The sequence below is a fragment of the Hyperoodon ampullatus genome, assembly GCF_949752795.1.
Source record: "Hyperoodon ampullatus genome assembly, chromosome: 8".
NCBI classification, from domain to species: domain Eukaryota; kingdom Metazoa; phylum Chordata; class Mammalia; order Artiodactyla; family Ziphiidae; genus Hyperoodon; species Hyperoodon ampullatus.
This window is the reverse complement of record NC_136921.1, coordinates 112,677,776-112,694,302: the sequence shown is the minus strand read 5'-3', so window position 1 is coordinate 112,694,302 and position 16,527 is coordinate 112,677,776. Positions and strand designations below refer to the sequence as shown.

General features: G+C 46.5%; 2 protein-coding genes across 2 annotated transcripts in view; one reads left to right on the top strand and one right to left on the bottom strand.

Moving 5' to 3' along the window:
- The window catches only part of LYPD1 (LY6/PLAUR domain containing 1), a gene marked incomplete at both ends in the record, with an annotated part of 64,227 nt that extends 58,768 nt beyond the window's left edge, over positions 1-5,459 (top strand). The window contains one exon of the mRNA XM_079710066.1: positions 5,224-5,459. Coding sequence (XP_079566192.1) covers positions 5,224-5,459 — 236 coding nt within the window. The remainder of the gene's footprint in view (positions 1-5,223) is intronic.
- A 472-nt stretch (positions 5,460-5,931) lies between these two features.
- Positions 5,932-16,527, bottom strand: part of GPR39 (G protein-coupled receptor 39) — a gene marked incomplete at both ends in the record, with an annotated part of 238,954 nt that continues 228,358 nt past the window's right edge. Inside the window, one exon of the mRNA XM_079709833.1 lies at positions 5,932-6,437. Within this exon, the coding sequence (XP_079565959.1) occupies positions 5,932-6,437 (506 nt within the window). The remainder of the gene's footprint in view (positions 6,438-16,527) is intronic.

The following is a 16,527-nucleotide window of genomic DNA, read 5'->3' as shown; positions in this document are numbered from 1 at the left end:
TGCCTCATTTTGCCTAACTCTCTGTGATTGCGGTTTCTATTCCACAGGCTGCAGGGTTGTGGTTCTTCTTGCTTCTGCTGTCTGCCCCCTCGTGGATGAGGCTGGTCTAACAGGCTTGTGTAGGCTTCCGGGTGGGAGGGACTGGTTCCTGCCCACTGGTGGGTAGAGCTGGTCTTGTGCCTCTGGTGGACAGGGCCATGTAAGGGATTTGTTTAGCGGGCAACTATGTGCTCAGGAAGACTTTAAGCAGCCTGCCTGCTGATGCGTGGGGCTGTGTTCCTGCCCTGTTGGTTGTTTGGCCTGAGGTGTCTGAGCACTGGACCCTACAGGCTGTTGGGTGGGACCAGGTCTTGGCGAGAAAATGGCAGCCTCCGGGAGGGCTCATGACACTGAGTACTCCACAGAACTACCACTCCCAGGGTCTTTATCCCCACAGTGAGCCACAGCTGCCCCCTACCTCTGCTGGAGACTCTCCAATACCAGCAGGTTGCTTTGGCCCAGGATGTTATGAGGTCACTGCTTTTTATCGTGGGCAGTGGTGTGCATGAGACCTTGTGTGTGCCCTCCGACAGTGGAGTTTCTGTTTCCCCTAGTACTGTGGAATTCCTGCAACAAGATCCCACTGGCCTTCAAAGCCAGATTCTCTGGGGGCTCCTCATCCCATTGCCAGACCGCCAGGCTGGGAAGCATGACTTGGGGTCAGAACTTTCACTCCTGTGGGAGAACTTTTGCGATATAATTATTTTCTAGTTTGTGGGTCCCCCACCCGGCGGGTATGGGATTTGCTTTTATTGCAGTTGTGCTCCTCCTACCATCTCCTTGTGGCCTTCTTTGTCTTTGGGCATTTTGTCTTTGTCTTCCAGCATTTTTCTGTCAATGGTTGTTCAGCAGTTAGTTGTGATTTTGGTGTTTTCATAAGAGGTGAGCTCATGTCCTTCTACTCTGCTATCTTGTGTCCACTCATATTTTACTTTTATCTTGTGTATCCCTTAACTAATTATTGTAGTTAGTTGTTTTTACTACTTTTGTCTTTTAACCTTCATACAAGCTTTATAAGTGATTAATCCACTACACTTACTATATATTTACCTTTACTAGTGAGATTTATACTTTCATATGTTTTGTTACTAATTAACACCTTTTCTTTTCAACTTAAATGAGCCACTTTAACATTTCTTATAAGGTCGGTTTAGTGGTGATGAACTCCTTTAGCTTTGGCTTGTCTGGAAAACTTTGTATCTCCTTTAATTCTGAATTATAACTTTGCTGGATAGAATATTCTTGTTTGGAAGTTTTTTTTTTTTCTTTCAGCACTTTGAATACAGGCATACCTCAGAGATACTGGGGTTTGGTTCCAGACAACCACAATAAAGGAAATATTGCAACAAAGCAAGTCATACAAGTTTCTTGGTTTCCCCATGCATATAAAAGTTATGTTTATACTGTAATTTATTGTGTGCATATAGCATTGTCTTTTTAAAATGTACATATCTTAAGTAAAAAATACAAAGCAAAAACAATTAGAATAGTAACATCAATTATCACCGATCACAGCACCATGAGAAATATAATAATGAAAAAGTTTGACATGTTGTGAGAATTACCAAAACATGACACAGAGACATGAAGTGGGCAAATGCTTTTGGAAAAATGGTGCTGAATAGACTTTCTAAACTCAGGTTGCCACAAACGTTCAGTGTGTAATAAACATAGTATCTGTGAAGGACAATAAAACAAAAAGCAGTAAAATGGGGTATGCCTGTATATTGTGCAACTCCCTTCTGGCCTACAGAGTTTTTCATGAAAAATCTGCTGCTCATTTCATGGGGGTTTCCTTGGAAGTAACAGGCTCTTCCTCTATTACCATTAATATTCTCTCCTTGTCTTATATTTTCACATTTTAATTATTATGTGTCTTGATGTATGTTTCTTTTGGTTCCCCTTATTTGGAACTCTCTGGGCTTCCTGAATCTGGATGTCTGTTTCCTTCCCCAGGTTAGGGAGGTTTTCGGCCATTATTTCTTCAAGTAAGTTTTCTACCCCTTTTGTTTTTCTCCCTCTGTGACTCCTATAATGTGAATATTAATGCACTTGTTGTTTCATGAGTCCCTGAAGCTATCTTCCTTTTTTTTTTTTCCATTCCTTTTTGTTTTCTCTGCTCTTTGATTAGGTCAGTTCCTCTGCCCTGTCTTTGAGTTCATTGATCCTTTCTTCTGCTTCATCTAGTCTGCTCTTGAACCCCTCTAGTGTATTTCTAGTTCAATAAGTGTACACTTTAGCTCTGTGACTTGTTTGGTTCTTATATTTTCTCTCTCTTTGTTGAAGTTCTCACTGTGTTCATCCATTCTTCTCCCAAGTTCAATGAGCATGTTTAAAACGACTACTTTGAACTCTTTTTCTTGTAAATTACTTATCTGTTTCATTAAAATTTTCTTCTCAAGTTTTATCTTATTTTTTTGTTTGGACCATATTCATCTTTTTCTCCCTTTTGATGACTTGTTTTGGTTTCTGTGCATTAGATGAAACAGCCACCTCTCCCAGTCTTGAAGGGCTGGCCTAGTGTAGGAGATGTACCTTGTCATTCAACCATACCCCAGCTTTGGGTTATCTCTTCAACCTTTCCAATTGTCTAAGCAGCCTATTTTATTTCTAATAGGTCCCAGTAGTTGAGTGTGTGCTGAGATCAGTTAATGTCCCAAAGAAGAGGATCTCAGCACCTAGATTCAGGCTGATTGGAAGGCAGACCCTCTGGCAGCAACTTTTAAAGATGCAAATATATACAGTCCTGCAGGACTGCAAGCATAGGCCCCACTGGCCATCAGAGCCAAGTGATCTGGAGATGTTCCCCTGGGCAGCAGTCACAAAACTGGGGCACCCATCTTGTGTTATTTATCTAACTAACTTACCTCATCACTGACTCTTAGTCCTACAAAGTTAGACTTAAAAATATATCCCCAGCCATGTCACTAAGTGAAAATGCAAATAGGATATACATATATACAGCATATAGGATGTTATGTTATGCTGTTAAGACATATGCACAGACCTCTTCTCCATGGACACATATGTAAATGCAGAGAAACAGGCCTGCAAGGAGGCATCCCAAATTGATAAGAGTGCTTACCTCTGAGGAGGATGTAGCATTGAAAGGAGAGCAGTCAAGGAGCATTTTCTTATCTGTCTGAACATTTTTACAGTAAAAGATGTAGTCAGTACATATTTTTTAATTTTTAAAATTTATTTAAAGGAAAAAAGTTTACTGAAGTTGAACTGACAACCGACAGTTAGTGGCTTTTAATAGTTAAGAATAAAAAGACAGTGAGAGGGCTTCCCTAGTGGCACAGTGGTTGAGAGTCCGCCTGCCGATGCAGGGGACACGGGTTCGTGCCCCGGTCCGGGAAGATCCCACGTGCTGCGGAGCGGCTGGGCCCGTGAGCCATGGCCGCTGGGCCTGCGCGTCCGGAGCCTGTGCTCCGCAACGGGAGAGGCCACAACAGTGAGAGGCCTACGTACAGCAAAAAAAAAAAAAGACAGTGAAACTTAATTTTCTAAAATGGGCAATGGTTAGAAAACGTAGACACTCTGGGAACTCTGTAGCATGTTCCTTAGAAATTAAACAGTGCTTCTTGTTCCCCCTACACATCCTCTGTCCATGAGATTTATCTTACCAGACCAGCTACCTTCCAGGTTTTTCTAACAGAGTTACAAAATCAATCCTTACAAACATGCAGTTATAGAAATGACATAAAATTGCATGTTTAATAAATATAAATCTAAAGTATTTCTTTGCCTCCCACTTGGGAGTTTTAGGGACTTCAGTTTTTTTTCCACCATTTCTCTAGCATCCAAAGTAGCAATTCTCAAGGGGGAGGATGGGGGCCCAAATGGAAGCAATGCTTGAAAACACACATGCCTGCAGGGAGTCAGAGGGGAGGGAGCCCTGGCTACTGGTGGAATGTGTTGTATCCCTCAGACACGCAGGGCAGCACATGGGCTAAAGGCATCACTTTGAGGTTCAGCTTTAGTATGATGTTGTATGTCCAAAAAGAAAAGTAGTTTGTTGATACAAAACAGCCTCTCTCTCTCTCACACACACACACACACACACACACACACACACACAACAAAAGCTACTTTCAAAGTAGTCTTCCCCCCCTGCAAAAACCAAAACCATTTTGTGGTTGACTTGGCTGGCTGCTTTGCTATAGAGTACTGCAGATTTGACAGCATGGGACCAGAATACTTGGTTCAAATCACAGGTGCTCTTTCTAGAAGTGTGACTTTGGGCAAGTTCCTAAAGCTCTCTTGCCCTTAGGATCCCCATCTGCAAAACGGGGATGACCTTGGGGCCCTCTCTTGTAGGGTTGTTGCAGGTAGTAAATGAGCTAGGAGCCATCTGAAGAGCGCCTGGCATTCAGGAACATATTTAATAAGCTTAGCTATTGCTTGAATAAACTTCTAGCTTTACAAAGTCAAATGATTACCCAAGACACCCTGATTTGATGATTATGCTGCAATTTGGACCTGACACACAAGCTCCTTAAGATGGGCCCTCCAGTCTTATTGGGAAGACCCTTGATGTGTCCACACAGTATGTGTTAATAAGTGCTGGCTGTACGGTGCCGACTTGGCAAATGGCTATATGTTCTAAGGGCAAAACTTCCCTTGGAACAAGGCAGTGCTCGGTACACTGTCAGCCAGGGCCTCCCCCTCCCTTCACTGAACCCACACAGGGCCTCTTTGGTAGTGATCTCATTTATTCTCTTTGGAGTTTGGTTTTTATTGAGAGAATTCCAGGATTTAATAAACACACAGTTGAGAGCCATCTCTCTGTGGTCGCTTATGAAGTAATAAGAGAGATAAGATCTTGAAGTGCAGCCTGTCATCCTCTCTGGCATGAGACAGTGTGAACCAAAAAAAGTAAATAAAAAGAAGTTCTGTCTAGTACACAGTTTAAACAAAAATGAACTTTGATTGTAAAAGCTCTTTATTCACTGGTACTGACATCTCAGAAGCAAGTGAAATGATGCCTGCCTTCACTGCACATGTCATGTATTTTGGGGGGCTTAACAAAACACCCTGGAGCAGTTCCCTGGCCACACCAAGTTTCTGGGCTGTAGGAGAAGGAAGAAAGTGCTCTCCGTGGGGATTTGGGGTCAGAGGGTTGCCGTCTTTTGGCCAGCGCAGGCTGGTTAATCTCGCTCCTCTGGGTCTGTGTTGCAGGAATCATGTACCGCAAGTCATGCGCGTCGTCAGCCGCCTGCCTCATCGCCTCGGCTGGGTACCAATCCTTCTGCTCCCCAGGGAAACTGAATTCAGTGTGCATCAGCTGCTGCAACACCCCTCTCTGCAACGGGCCCCGGCCCAAGAAAAGGAGCAATTCTGCCCCGGCCGTTCGGCCAGGGCTCCCCAGCACCATCCTGCTCCTCGAATTAGGCCTCTTCTTGGCACACTGCTGAAGCTGAAGGAGCTACCAGCCCCTCCTGCATTGTTCTTCTGGCCCACCCTCCCCCAGCCCCCTGAGGTTTTTCTGGGTGTCCTTTGAGTCTGGGTGGTGAGGGGGAAATCCGTGTTCTCTTTCTTTCAGTTCCTTTGCAAATAATGAAAGCGCTCAGTGTAAAAACAAAACTTTGTGAGCTCTGGATACATTCAGTTTGGCTGAATTTTCAGTGTGTCCTTAATGGAAGGAAGGAGGAGGAATGGGTACAGATGGGCCAACTTTCAGAGTTGAGGCCAGGTTGGCAGCAGCATTAGCCCTTAAGGGACACTGTTAAGTGGCCATCTGCTTTTTTCCCAGGCCCCTGTCTTCCACTCCTGTCCCTGATGATGCGGGCACAGTTTGTTTTGTCACTGCTGGATGAAGGTAACCGTCGCTTTCGTGTGGGGAGGGCCCGTTGGCGCTCCAGCTTCCCTTTCTTCCTTGACAGACAGTCACACTTCATGCTCCTGGAAGCCATTTTCGGTGGCAGGGTTGGCAGGTTTCACCTCTGAGTTGGGATCCGGTGACTCACGACTCAACTGCTGAGGCTCAGATTCGGGCTTGGCCTCGCTCTGAAAAGTGCTTAAGAAAACCTTGTTAGTTCTCCTTGCAGAGGAATTGGGCCGGGAAGCCAGGAAGATGAGCGGGCGGCGTGCTAAGCGGGTGCTATCCACGGTGGAGGCCACGTGGGCGCGCAGGCGCTTCTGGTTGGCATGTGGCAGCGTCAGCCGGCAGCGCAGCACCTGCCCGAACACGCTGCGGAACTGCTGCGAGGACACGTTGTACAACAGTGGGTTGACGACCGAGCTCAGGTAGAAGAAGGTGTCCGAGAATGGGAGGAGGATCATGTACGCCTGGAAGTAGGACTTGGTCCAGTCGTGCTTGGGTTTGGCTGCAGCCATGATCCTCCGAACCTGGTTAGGCATCCAGCACACGGCCAGCGTCACAACGATCAGCCCTGAGCAGGCAGGAGAGGGGAGAGAGAGAGAGAAAAACAGTCATAAGCCCAGCAACAAAAAGATACCCATAAAATACTGAGCCCCTCAGTTCTGTGCTTACTGGCCAGGAAATGGTACCAAATTTTCAAGTTGGGCTTGCTTGATGGCTTTTTTTTGCCACTAGCCAAAAAACAAATTTAACACTGTTTCAAGGCCAGGGGCGTTGACTGTGTTAAAGACCATTAAATGCTTTAGACAATTTATTTATACCTGTTGCTGCCTGTTAATTTAAAAAAATGTTTTTGTTGTTTGTGTACCCAGAAAGCATTTTTATGTGGTCCATAAGTCTGGTTTTGGCCTTTAAGGAATAGATGGATACAGTACAGCCACATCAGATGAAACAATATTTGTACTTTAACGAATGTTTGTCTAGAGACAACCCAATGATTATTTTCAAGACAAAGGGCAGTGGCAGCCCTTTGATAACAAAGAAGTATATTTAGCGACACTAATTTTGCATTCAATTTCAGGGGAGGCAAAAATCAGGAGTAGCCTGTCACTGAGTGTGTGTTTTGGACATATATTCAGTAGGCGTGCACACCTGTAGTTACAATGCTCGCATCTGCAGCAGCACTTCTGTTTCTTTACAGGTGTTTTTAGATGTGTCATATATTTGAGCCTCATGGGGGAAAAAAGGTAATTATCCAAAAACCATGGAAAATATAAAACTTCGAGTTGAGCTAGTAACTCTCTGGCTCACTGCCTTTGTGTCACTAAGCTGTACCGTCAGCAGCCCTGAAAAGATCAGGCTCTAAAAAGACACCCCTTAGTGGTCCCCCAGAGGATCAAAAGTTGACTGCATGGATAGATGTCTGCACGCCCACATATTTGCATTCTGAATCACGCAATCGCTGCTCTTTCTACAACCTCTTACAGAGAAAAAGATGCTATGTACACCATAGACAACTGATACCACAAATGTCATGAGTATTTATCCACAGTGACCAAAAAAGTAAATAAGAAAAGGAAGAGCAGGGATCTGCAGAGCATTTGCTGTCTTCTCTTGGGGACCCAAGACACCAGAATGTAAGTTTCTGTGTGGGGAGCTGATATCTTAGAGCTGTGTTTTGGATTTTCAGAAATTCTTCCTCCCTCTCCTAAATTTACATAAGAAGAAAAATTCACTCACATTTTCAAACCCTCTGATTCTCTAGGAAGCCACAGGTAAGTGATGGTTGGCAACGACCCCTCCTGTCTCTGATCAATGGTAAATATTTCATTAATAAATGCTCCAGGAAAAGCAGCCATGTTTATCCATCCAGGGTTGGCCCTCCCGCACACACTCGCCTAAGCATCCCTTGCCTGGGGTGGCAGAGGGGGCCCTAGTTATGTTCTCTGGCACTGAAATCACCCAGTTCTCCCAACAACAAATCCTCCAAAAATCCCAGCTGTCAGCAAAGAAGACCCCTGAAACCTGCTCCGCTGTTACATTTCCAAACAGGTTTGACAGGTTTCTCGGGTCAAACCTCAGCCCACACTTGAAACACAAACCAATTTGCTTATTTCTTTCCTTTGCTACCCTCAGAACACTCAGTAAATCTAAAAATAAAACAGGCAAAGTAACATATTGATCTGATGAAAGGCAAAAGAAAAAAAAAAATCACCTTAAGAGTACAGGCTGAAGCACCTAGTTACAGCTGCTAGATGGGAACAAAAACCAACCTTGTTCTGATTGATGACCAAAAAAAAAAAAAAACCTGCATAGGAAAATCGGGGACTCTAAGAGGCACGGGTGTGTCCAGTGTCCAGCCACCACTGCTATTCCAAGTGTGTTCTTAAGTTATTTCTCCTTGTTTTTCATCTCATGTAGTGCTGGCTGAAAGGTTCGTCTTGTTAATTGTGAAGGACTCAGGTAACTCACCCAGCAACACAACATATCATCACAAAGTTTTCTTTTTCTCTCCTTTGCCACTGAATTTCAGAGAACAAGTAACAACCATCATCTTCTTCTAAGGACTTATTTCTTAGAATGTGGAAACTGAGCACAGGGTTTTAAACGTGTGCCGTGCTCGCCGTGGGAGGTCGTGCATGCAGGTGCAAGAATCTAGAAAGGCAGCGAGAACCACCTTGTACTCACCATGGTTGAACACAGCACAGCTTCTAAAGCCGACGGAAGCAAGGCAAGGAGAAAGAAAAGGCAGCAGTGTGGGGCCAAAGAGAGGAGTTACACGATTGTTCTTCTCCTGTCCTGTTCTCTTCATCTCTTGTTTACATGACCCTTATTCTCCCATTACCCACACCCCCTTTGCCTGGAGTCACTCGTCCTTTGATTGACCATCCCATCAAAAGAAACAGAGTTCCATAAAAGGCAAGACCCAGCATCCCCGGCAGGAGGCATCCAGACAAGGGCCGATGAAGGCTTGTGGCTGGTGTATAGTTTTAGCCAGGATACAATTCTTGCTCTGAACAGCTGAAGTAAATAAGTAGGAGGTGCCTTAGTCTGAACAAGTAAGAAGATGGGGAACCAGACGAGAGATTTTTTTTCAGTGATGAGAAAAAGAAGGCCAAGGTTAGCCTTCTGGGTGTAGAAGTCAATAGATAGATAGACATGAAAGAAAATACAAATTTGGGGAAGAAGCGAAACAAGGAACTGAGTTGAAAGCGTCAGGGATTAAAAGAGGAGGCACTGGACGGGTCCTGAGATGTAAGAAAGAACCATGCCGATTGCTGATTGCGTTTTCCCTATGTTAGTTCAGTGATAAGTGCTCTCTGCTAATTTCCCATGCATTTCTCACCACAACCTGCTGAGATCAAAACTGTTATTATCAGATCAAAACTGTTATTATCTTAATTTTCTAGATGAGGAAGTTGAGGCTCAGAGGTTAGTTACCCAAGGGCTAGCTGTAGCCGAGACACATGCTTGCTGGACTCCAAAATCCACAAAAGCTAAATATATATTTTTTTCTCCAAGACAATATTGTCTCTCACGTTGTCACTTTGAAACATAAAACACAAGCAAGAAAGTAAACATGAGCCATAACCATAATAGGTATGAAACAGCACTGTCCACTAGAAATACAAGCCACACATGTAATTTTAAAATCTCAACCACATTCAAAAAGAGATAGGTGAAATCAATTTTAATGATTTTAATCCAATATGCCCCAGATATCATTTCACCCCCGGTTTCCATGTGCAACGAATCAAACTATTCATGCGATGTTTTATATTTTCTTACTAAGTCTTTGAAACCCAGTGTGGCTTTTACAACACACTAGCCCCCTCTGGCTAGTGGCTACGCCACAGGTTAAAGTAACCCTTCACAGACGCCCCCCAAAGCAGCAAGGCTCCCACTTTCCTTCCCCTCCCATTCCCCACTTCCCAGCCACACACCCAGAGAGTCCTGCCAAACCAAAGAAACCCTCACAGAATCTCCCACCTAGCCTGTATTTATCCTCCGAAGATTCTGACAATGCAACCAAGGTTGACGCTGGATCGTATTTCTGAATACACATTCTCCGCTATCGTGTAGACCAAGTCTATCCAGTCTTTTCACAGAAAGCCTTCCCTATAAGGGACTACAAAGTATTTAAAGCATAAGTAATTCTGAAAACACACAATTTTATTTTGCATTCCTCATTCTAAGCCTTGCCTAGTCATTCTGGAATAACACACATCGTGCCACATACCTGCCAGGGCTGCTAGAATATACTTCCCCATCTTTGCTCTTGTGCTTTGAAAGATGATTCTGTGCTAGGAAAATGGAGCACTGGGTGCCCAGGTACAGTCAATGGTCAGCCTGAGGTGTGTGCCCATGGACAATGTAACAGAGGTTAGCCTCGGTGGTGTCAGGAGTCAAACTAGCCCCCTTATAAAATTGTCATTTTATAATAACAAGTGAATTGCTCATTTCTACATTTGCAAACAAAGTTCATTATTTTAGATGACACATTGCTGAGAATAAATACCATGTCCAACAGTGACTTTTTATTCTGGCTGTTTCACAACTGGTTCAGCTCCAGTCCCAGCTACTCTGTAGCTGAGACAAAGCTTTAAAGTTTTATTCACGCCTTAATAGACCATATTAAAGATTTGACTAAATTTACGTTGGGCTGCAATCAATTTGGACTTGTATATTACACTTGGAAAAATCTATAATGCTTTGGTCTGTGTGGTGTAATCTGTAGCCCGCAGGTAAATGACTTCAGTGTGAACTTGAATGAAGATCAGTGAACTGAACTCAGTCACGTAAAGCAGGTAAACCGTTTTAAGTGAAACTGTTGATAGATCTGTATTGTACTGCCCACAGCCGTGCACTCTGGGTTAAGAAATACCTTCACACCTTGCCTGTTTTTCCACATAAAGTATTTCCGTTTTTCCTCCTTGATCACTGCACTAAAATGACAAGAGCCATTAGGCAGTGACACAGATTTATTCTCAGCAGAGTACTGTTTAAAAAACAGAAGTAATGCAGATGTCCAACAGCGTCCTGCACTGAAGCCTGATATTTCAACAGCATTCAAGTCAGCCTGCTTGGTTTAGTCTTCAGAAGTGCATTAAGCTATGCCGCCTGGGATGTGGCGGCATCACACATCCGACATCGTGCTCTGTTTTCTCCCCTCCAATCTTTAAAGTGAAGGTAACTATTTGCGAGTCCCCCAGAAATGACTCACAGTCCTCAGAAAACAGGACAACAGGAAGAGAACTCCCTTGTCCTACGAGGGTCAGAACTGAGGCTAAGTGATTTGCTCAAGATCTCACAGGTCACGGGGGCAGGACCACTGCTCAGAACGCTGGATTCTACCCGAAATTGACCAAAAAGCCTTTCATTATTTTTAAAGGTAGTGGGATGGTTTTGTCTTTCACTTTTTGGCTCAAGGGCTAACCATTCACAGCATGGAACTCAATGAGAGGCAGGTCCATGTCAGACCCCAGCTAAAGTCAGCACGACACCTCGAGACACTGGATTCCGTTTTAGAACCAGGTCCCTCAAGAACAAGCACATGACAAAGCTCTGGAGCACACATATTCCCCTCAGAGGAAGCTGAAGTTCTCCCAGAGGAGCTGAAGAATGTTTGGAAAACAAAATATGATTCCAGGTCATGACCTGATGAACAAGTCTTAAGGACACCATTTATCCACCCAATCTGTCCGTCCATCCATTCGCCTATCTGCGTCTGTCTATCGGTCCATCCGTCTGCCCATCCATCTACCTTACATAAGCACCTGCTACAAAAGAATATTTAGCTCGTGCTAAGCAGAAAAGATCTGGATATTTGATCCTTCCTCAAGTGAAGTTATTTTGTTTGCTTTTAAAGAAATCACAGAGATTTACTTTTCCAGCTGTCAGAGTCCCGTTTCACTGAATCACGGAAGCCTCGATTTAGGATTTCAGTGATTGGCAGAGCTCTCCACCTCTTCCGGCCCCAGTATTCCAATTTCTCTCTAACCCCAACCGCGGTGAGCAGGAGTTAGAGCCCCCGTCCAAGGCACTGATGATAAAACGCTGAGAAGGCTGAGGCAGCCACAGCCTGGTGACTCTTTGCAAAGGGCCATGACAGCAATCTGTACAGAACATTACGGCAGCAATGAGCAGGGCTGGCTGACCTTCCCACAGGTGCGAACACTCCGAAAATTAAAGGAGGGGGACTTCCCTGGCGGTCCAGTGGTTAAGACTTCACCTTCTAATGCAGCGGGTGCGGGTTCGATCCCTGGTCAGGGAGCTAAGACTCCCCACATGCCTCGGGGCTAAAAAAACCGAAACAAAATAGCAGCGATATTGTAACAAATTCAATAAAGACTTTAAAAATGGTCCACATCAAAAAAAAAATCTTTAAAAGAAAATTAAAGGAGAGTAAGAGTTAGTTTGCCTGGAAAATGGCAGCCAGGCCGAGACACAGCACGAACAGGGGATGGAGGAATGCAAGGGCCGCTCCTTTCTGAGAGCTGCAAGGCTCAGTGTGGCCCGAACAAAGGGCTGGGTGGAGCTGGTGGGAATGGAGGCCAGCGAGAAAGCACTGCATCAGTTTGTGGGCAACAAATTAACTTGCGTATAGCAGTGTGCAGCACACCTGCTTGTCAACGGACGTTTAGAATCACAGTTGCCGGTGGGAAGTAAACATACGGTTGGTTGAATGAAGAGCCAGGAAGAGGCAAATGCATCCAATCAAGGTTTTAGCGCTTTCTTGAGTTCCGTCGTCGTGTTTGCCAACCTGCTCTTGCCAGCCAGCTGAGACGCTGACTCACGCGCTGACTTCGACCCGAGGAGCCCAAATCAGCGCAAACCTTGGTTTAGTCTCTCACCTCTGAGACAGCGGTTCTCAAAGCGGGGGTTCGCGGAACAGCAGCATCAGTACTATCTGGGAACGTGGGAGAAATGCACAACCCAGACCCGCTGCATCAGAGACTTGCGGGTGGGACCCCTGGGGTTCACAAGGCCACTGGTTGGTGCTGATACTCAAATTTGAGAACCGCTGGTCTAAGAGAAGCACAGATGGAGGTGGAGCCCGGATCGGTGGGCATTGGTGTGGCCTCATCAGCACACCACACCCTGTCACGGGCTTGCCTTTGAAGCATCACATTCGAAGGAGTGTACTACTGCTCTGACAGTAACTCTGAAACTGCCCCCGCTGGCTCCTCGCATTTCTGAGGGCAGCCCTCCCTCTCTTCTCCTCTCCTCCCTCTCTTCTCCTCTCCTCCCTCTCTTCTCCTCTCCCTCTCTTCTCCTCTCCCTCTCTTCTCCTCTCCTCCCTCTCTTCTCCTCTCCCTCTCTTCTCCTCTCCCTCTCTTCTCCTCTCCCTCTCTTCTCCTCTCCCTCTCCCCTCTTCCTTCCCCCTTTCCTCTCCCTGCTCCCGTCTCCTGTCTTTTCCCCCCTTTTCTTTACATGTGTCTCCAGTAAGGAAAGCAATGGCGCCTCTCCTTTCTCTGCACTGTTTCTTTCCCCCTTTCTCCCTCCATCTTTTCCCAGGGTCACCATAACCAAGCCATATCCAATCTTGCTTACGTGGCCAGCACACACCACTTCCCTTTTTTTTCTTGGATGGCTTTGAGACCGTGGCTGGATCAGCCGCAGGCACGCTCCTTAATGGCTAACAGGTGGCTTCCTAGAAGGATGGCCACCACTCATTATTGCTAAGTTTGCCAGTGAAAGTGAGGGGCTTTGGAAGCAGCACAGATGGGGTGTGAGGAACACAGGTGATGGCTGTGCACTGGACGTTCTCCCCCGGCTGAGAGCCACTCCATGTCCTATGTCCTCTGACCCTGCCAGGGCTTGCCTAGACACCGTGTGGTCCCTTTTTCCATAACCCCATCCGCTTAGGGACCTTCATTTAAAACTCTGATCTGCCCCCTTGTTCTCTTCCCTATTGAGAAATATTCTTTAGGAGAAGGTAGCAGGGCTGTTGGGATTTGGTTTTCAGAGAAGGGTGCAGGTCACAGCTTTAAAAGGATGTAAAGGCCACAGATGGCTGCTTCTGGTCCATGAGGACAGATGGTCTGATGTCCCATCCCCGCCCCAGCTATTTGACGGAGCCCAGGAAAGGACGGTCCCCCCAGTGTGGCTCCATCCACCAGAGACCCAGATTCCAGGTGGCCTGCAATTGGCTAAGAGCATGACATCCATCCCATTCTGCTCTATAAACTTCAGTACAAGAAGAAAAATTATAAATCACTACAACAATACATATATTTCTAAATCAAGCCCTCCCGTCTGGGAGCTGTAGGACACCCCCCTGCACTCAAAGTAAGCAGCAGTTAGGGTCGTCATTGTGGTTTAGTGCCTCTATTCCTTTTCCTTTATGAATGCATGATCAATGGTCAACTGAAAACTGTTAAATAAATATTTTTCTATGTGGATCTCAACAGTATGTAGCTGTGTGGCTTTCTATACAGTCTGTTCTGAATCAGCGGACAGTGATGTCCCTGCGTCTGGGGTAGCTACAAAAGCCTGTAGCTATGTCTCAGCAGACAAGTGAAGCCGAATGCTTCTTCCCTAGTAACGCACAGCCCAGGTGTGGGTGGTGGTAACGGGGACTGTGGTGCCCTCCAAGCCTGCGGGGGAAGCGACAGACCGTGTGATGACAGGGCCATCCTCTCCAGGGATCAACTCACGCCAACCCCGGTGATGGCCGTGCCACTTATAAACACTGCTTCATGGCTGAAAGGCTGCAGTTTCTAAGAGAATTTAGCTCCCTGAAAATGGTAGAGAATTAAAACCCCAGAATGCAAGCACTGAAAAAAAAAAAAAAAAAAAACATCTCAGAGATGAGTCTACCGGTGGGCCAGCAGAAGCCTCAGAGAAGCGGGAAGAGGTGCCCAAATTCACACAGCCCAGGAGTCCACATATAGGGCCTCCCAGTCTTACAGTGTCTGCACTGGTCACGACCTCCCCCCGGAGCCCAACGAAACCAAGCAGCTCTTGGATGAAGCAGGGCTCAGCCAAGCCCACGCAGCAGAGGCAACACGGGCATTTCGGGAGCACGGAGAGGCGCCAGCGCGCCTGTGGGTCCCGGTTCCTGCTGAAGGCCCCTCTGTGTCGTGGGACTGGGACCCTGGGAGAAGCAGCACTGGGTGCTTGTGACTGAGGCAGGCCCGGGCGGGGCGAGCAGCCGTCCCCTCTGTCCTTGCCGGCCCCCAGGCCCCACACGTGCTGACCACTTGGCCACTCGGCCTGAACCACAGCTTCGTCGTCCTCTGCTCTTCTTTCTCTGTCCCTTGCTCTCTCCTCCTCTCACGCCACTGCCGCGCTGGGCCCAGCTCTTATTCTACAAGTGTCCACAAAGTGTCACCGCCTCCAGGAAGCCTTCCTTGTCTCCACAAGGCTCTATCAGGTTCCCTGCTATGAGATCACCAGCACCTTTACCTCCTGCGCCCCTGTCATTAGAACACTGTCGTGTAAACTAGACCATAACCTCCATGAGGTCAGGAGGGTCCATCTTCACTGTCATATCCTCAGCATGTAACAGAACATCTTTACATAGTAATTGCTCAATAAACATCTGCAGGAGGGAGAAGGGGTGTTGGAGGTCAGGTGAGGGGCTGGATATCCAGAGAGCATTTCACTTGCATTCACCTCATGTATATAGGATCCATTTGAAGCCAGCTTCCCCCTCCAGAGGGCTCAGTACACTGAGCCTACTGACACAGGACCCAGTGCCTACATGACTGCCATCCCGATCCTGAGGAAAAGAGGAGAGAGTGGGACTTGAAAGAAGGAATCACCTTTCATTCAAGCATGGCCAGAACCCGCAGGTCCAAGAAGGAGGTCCAGACAGGGGTTAGGAGTCCTGGGTCTGACAAATGCCTTCAGACACCAGCAGCTTTAGCCTCCCAGTCCATGCACTACTATCCCAGCCCTGTATTCTCTGAGCTATAAACCTGTTTCTTCTCCTGTTTCTCTCCAAGATGGCCTCATGGGGTACACAGCATAGGGGAGGATCAACGGGTGAAACAGGACATAGAAAAGACACAGTTACCAAAGACACATGTTGGAGGACATTCACTGGCCCCAAAATACTCACTTCAGAGATCCCCTAAATCACAGTCCCCCATGAAGATGCTACAAGTCTTTATCAGAGAGCTGCAGCCCCCAAACCCAAAGCATAAGGGTTGGGGTCTGAACCAAAGGGCGAAACTCATAGAGAAATGAAGAGGAATCACCCAGAAGAGCAACTGGTCAAGGCGGTGGGAGACTATTTCTCTGTTATATACTATGTGGCCTCAGGAGAATGAACTCCTGCAGTTATGACCCTAAATCCACCCGGGAAGAACTTGGTTGTAGAGGGAGAGGGTTTGGGGAGAGAAGAACATGAAGATGTTTAACTTCCCAGATCAACTCCCCTCCCACTCTATGCCTATGACACATTTTCCAGTGACATACATCCTAGCACCAGCACCTTTGTCTCCCCCTGACCTAGGCAACTCTGCCCACCATGGGATGCTCAGACTTTATCTCTAAAGCTCAGGCTTCTTATATGCAAAAATGGAGATTAGGGCTTCCCTGGTGGCGCAGTGGTTGGGAGCCCGCCTGCCGATGCAGGGGACAAGAGTTCGTGCCCCGGTCCGGGAAGACCCCACATGCCATGGAGTGGCTGGGCCCGTGAGCCATGGCCA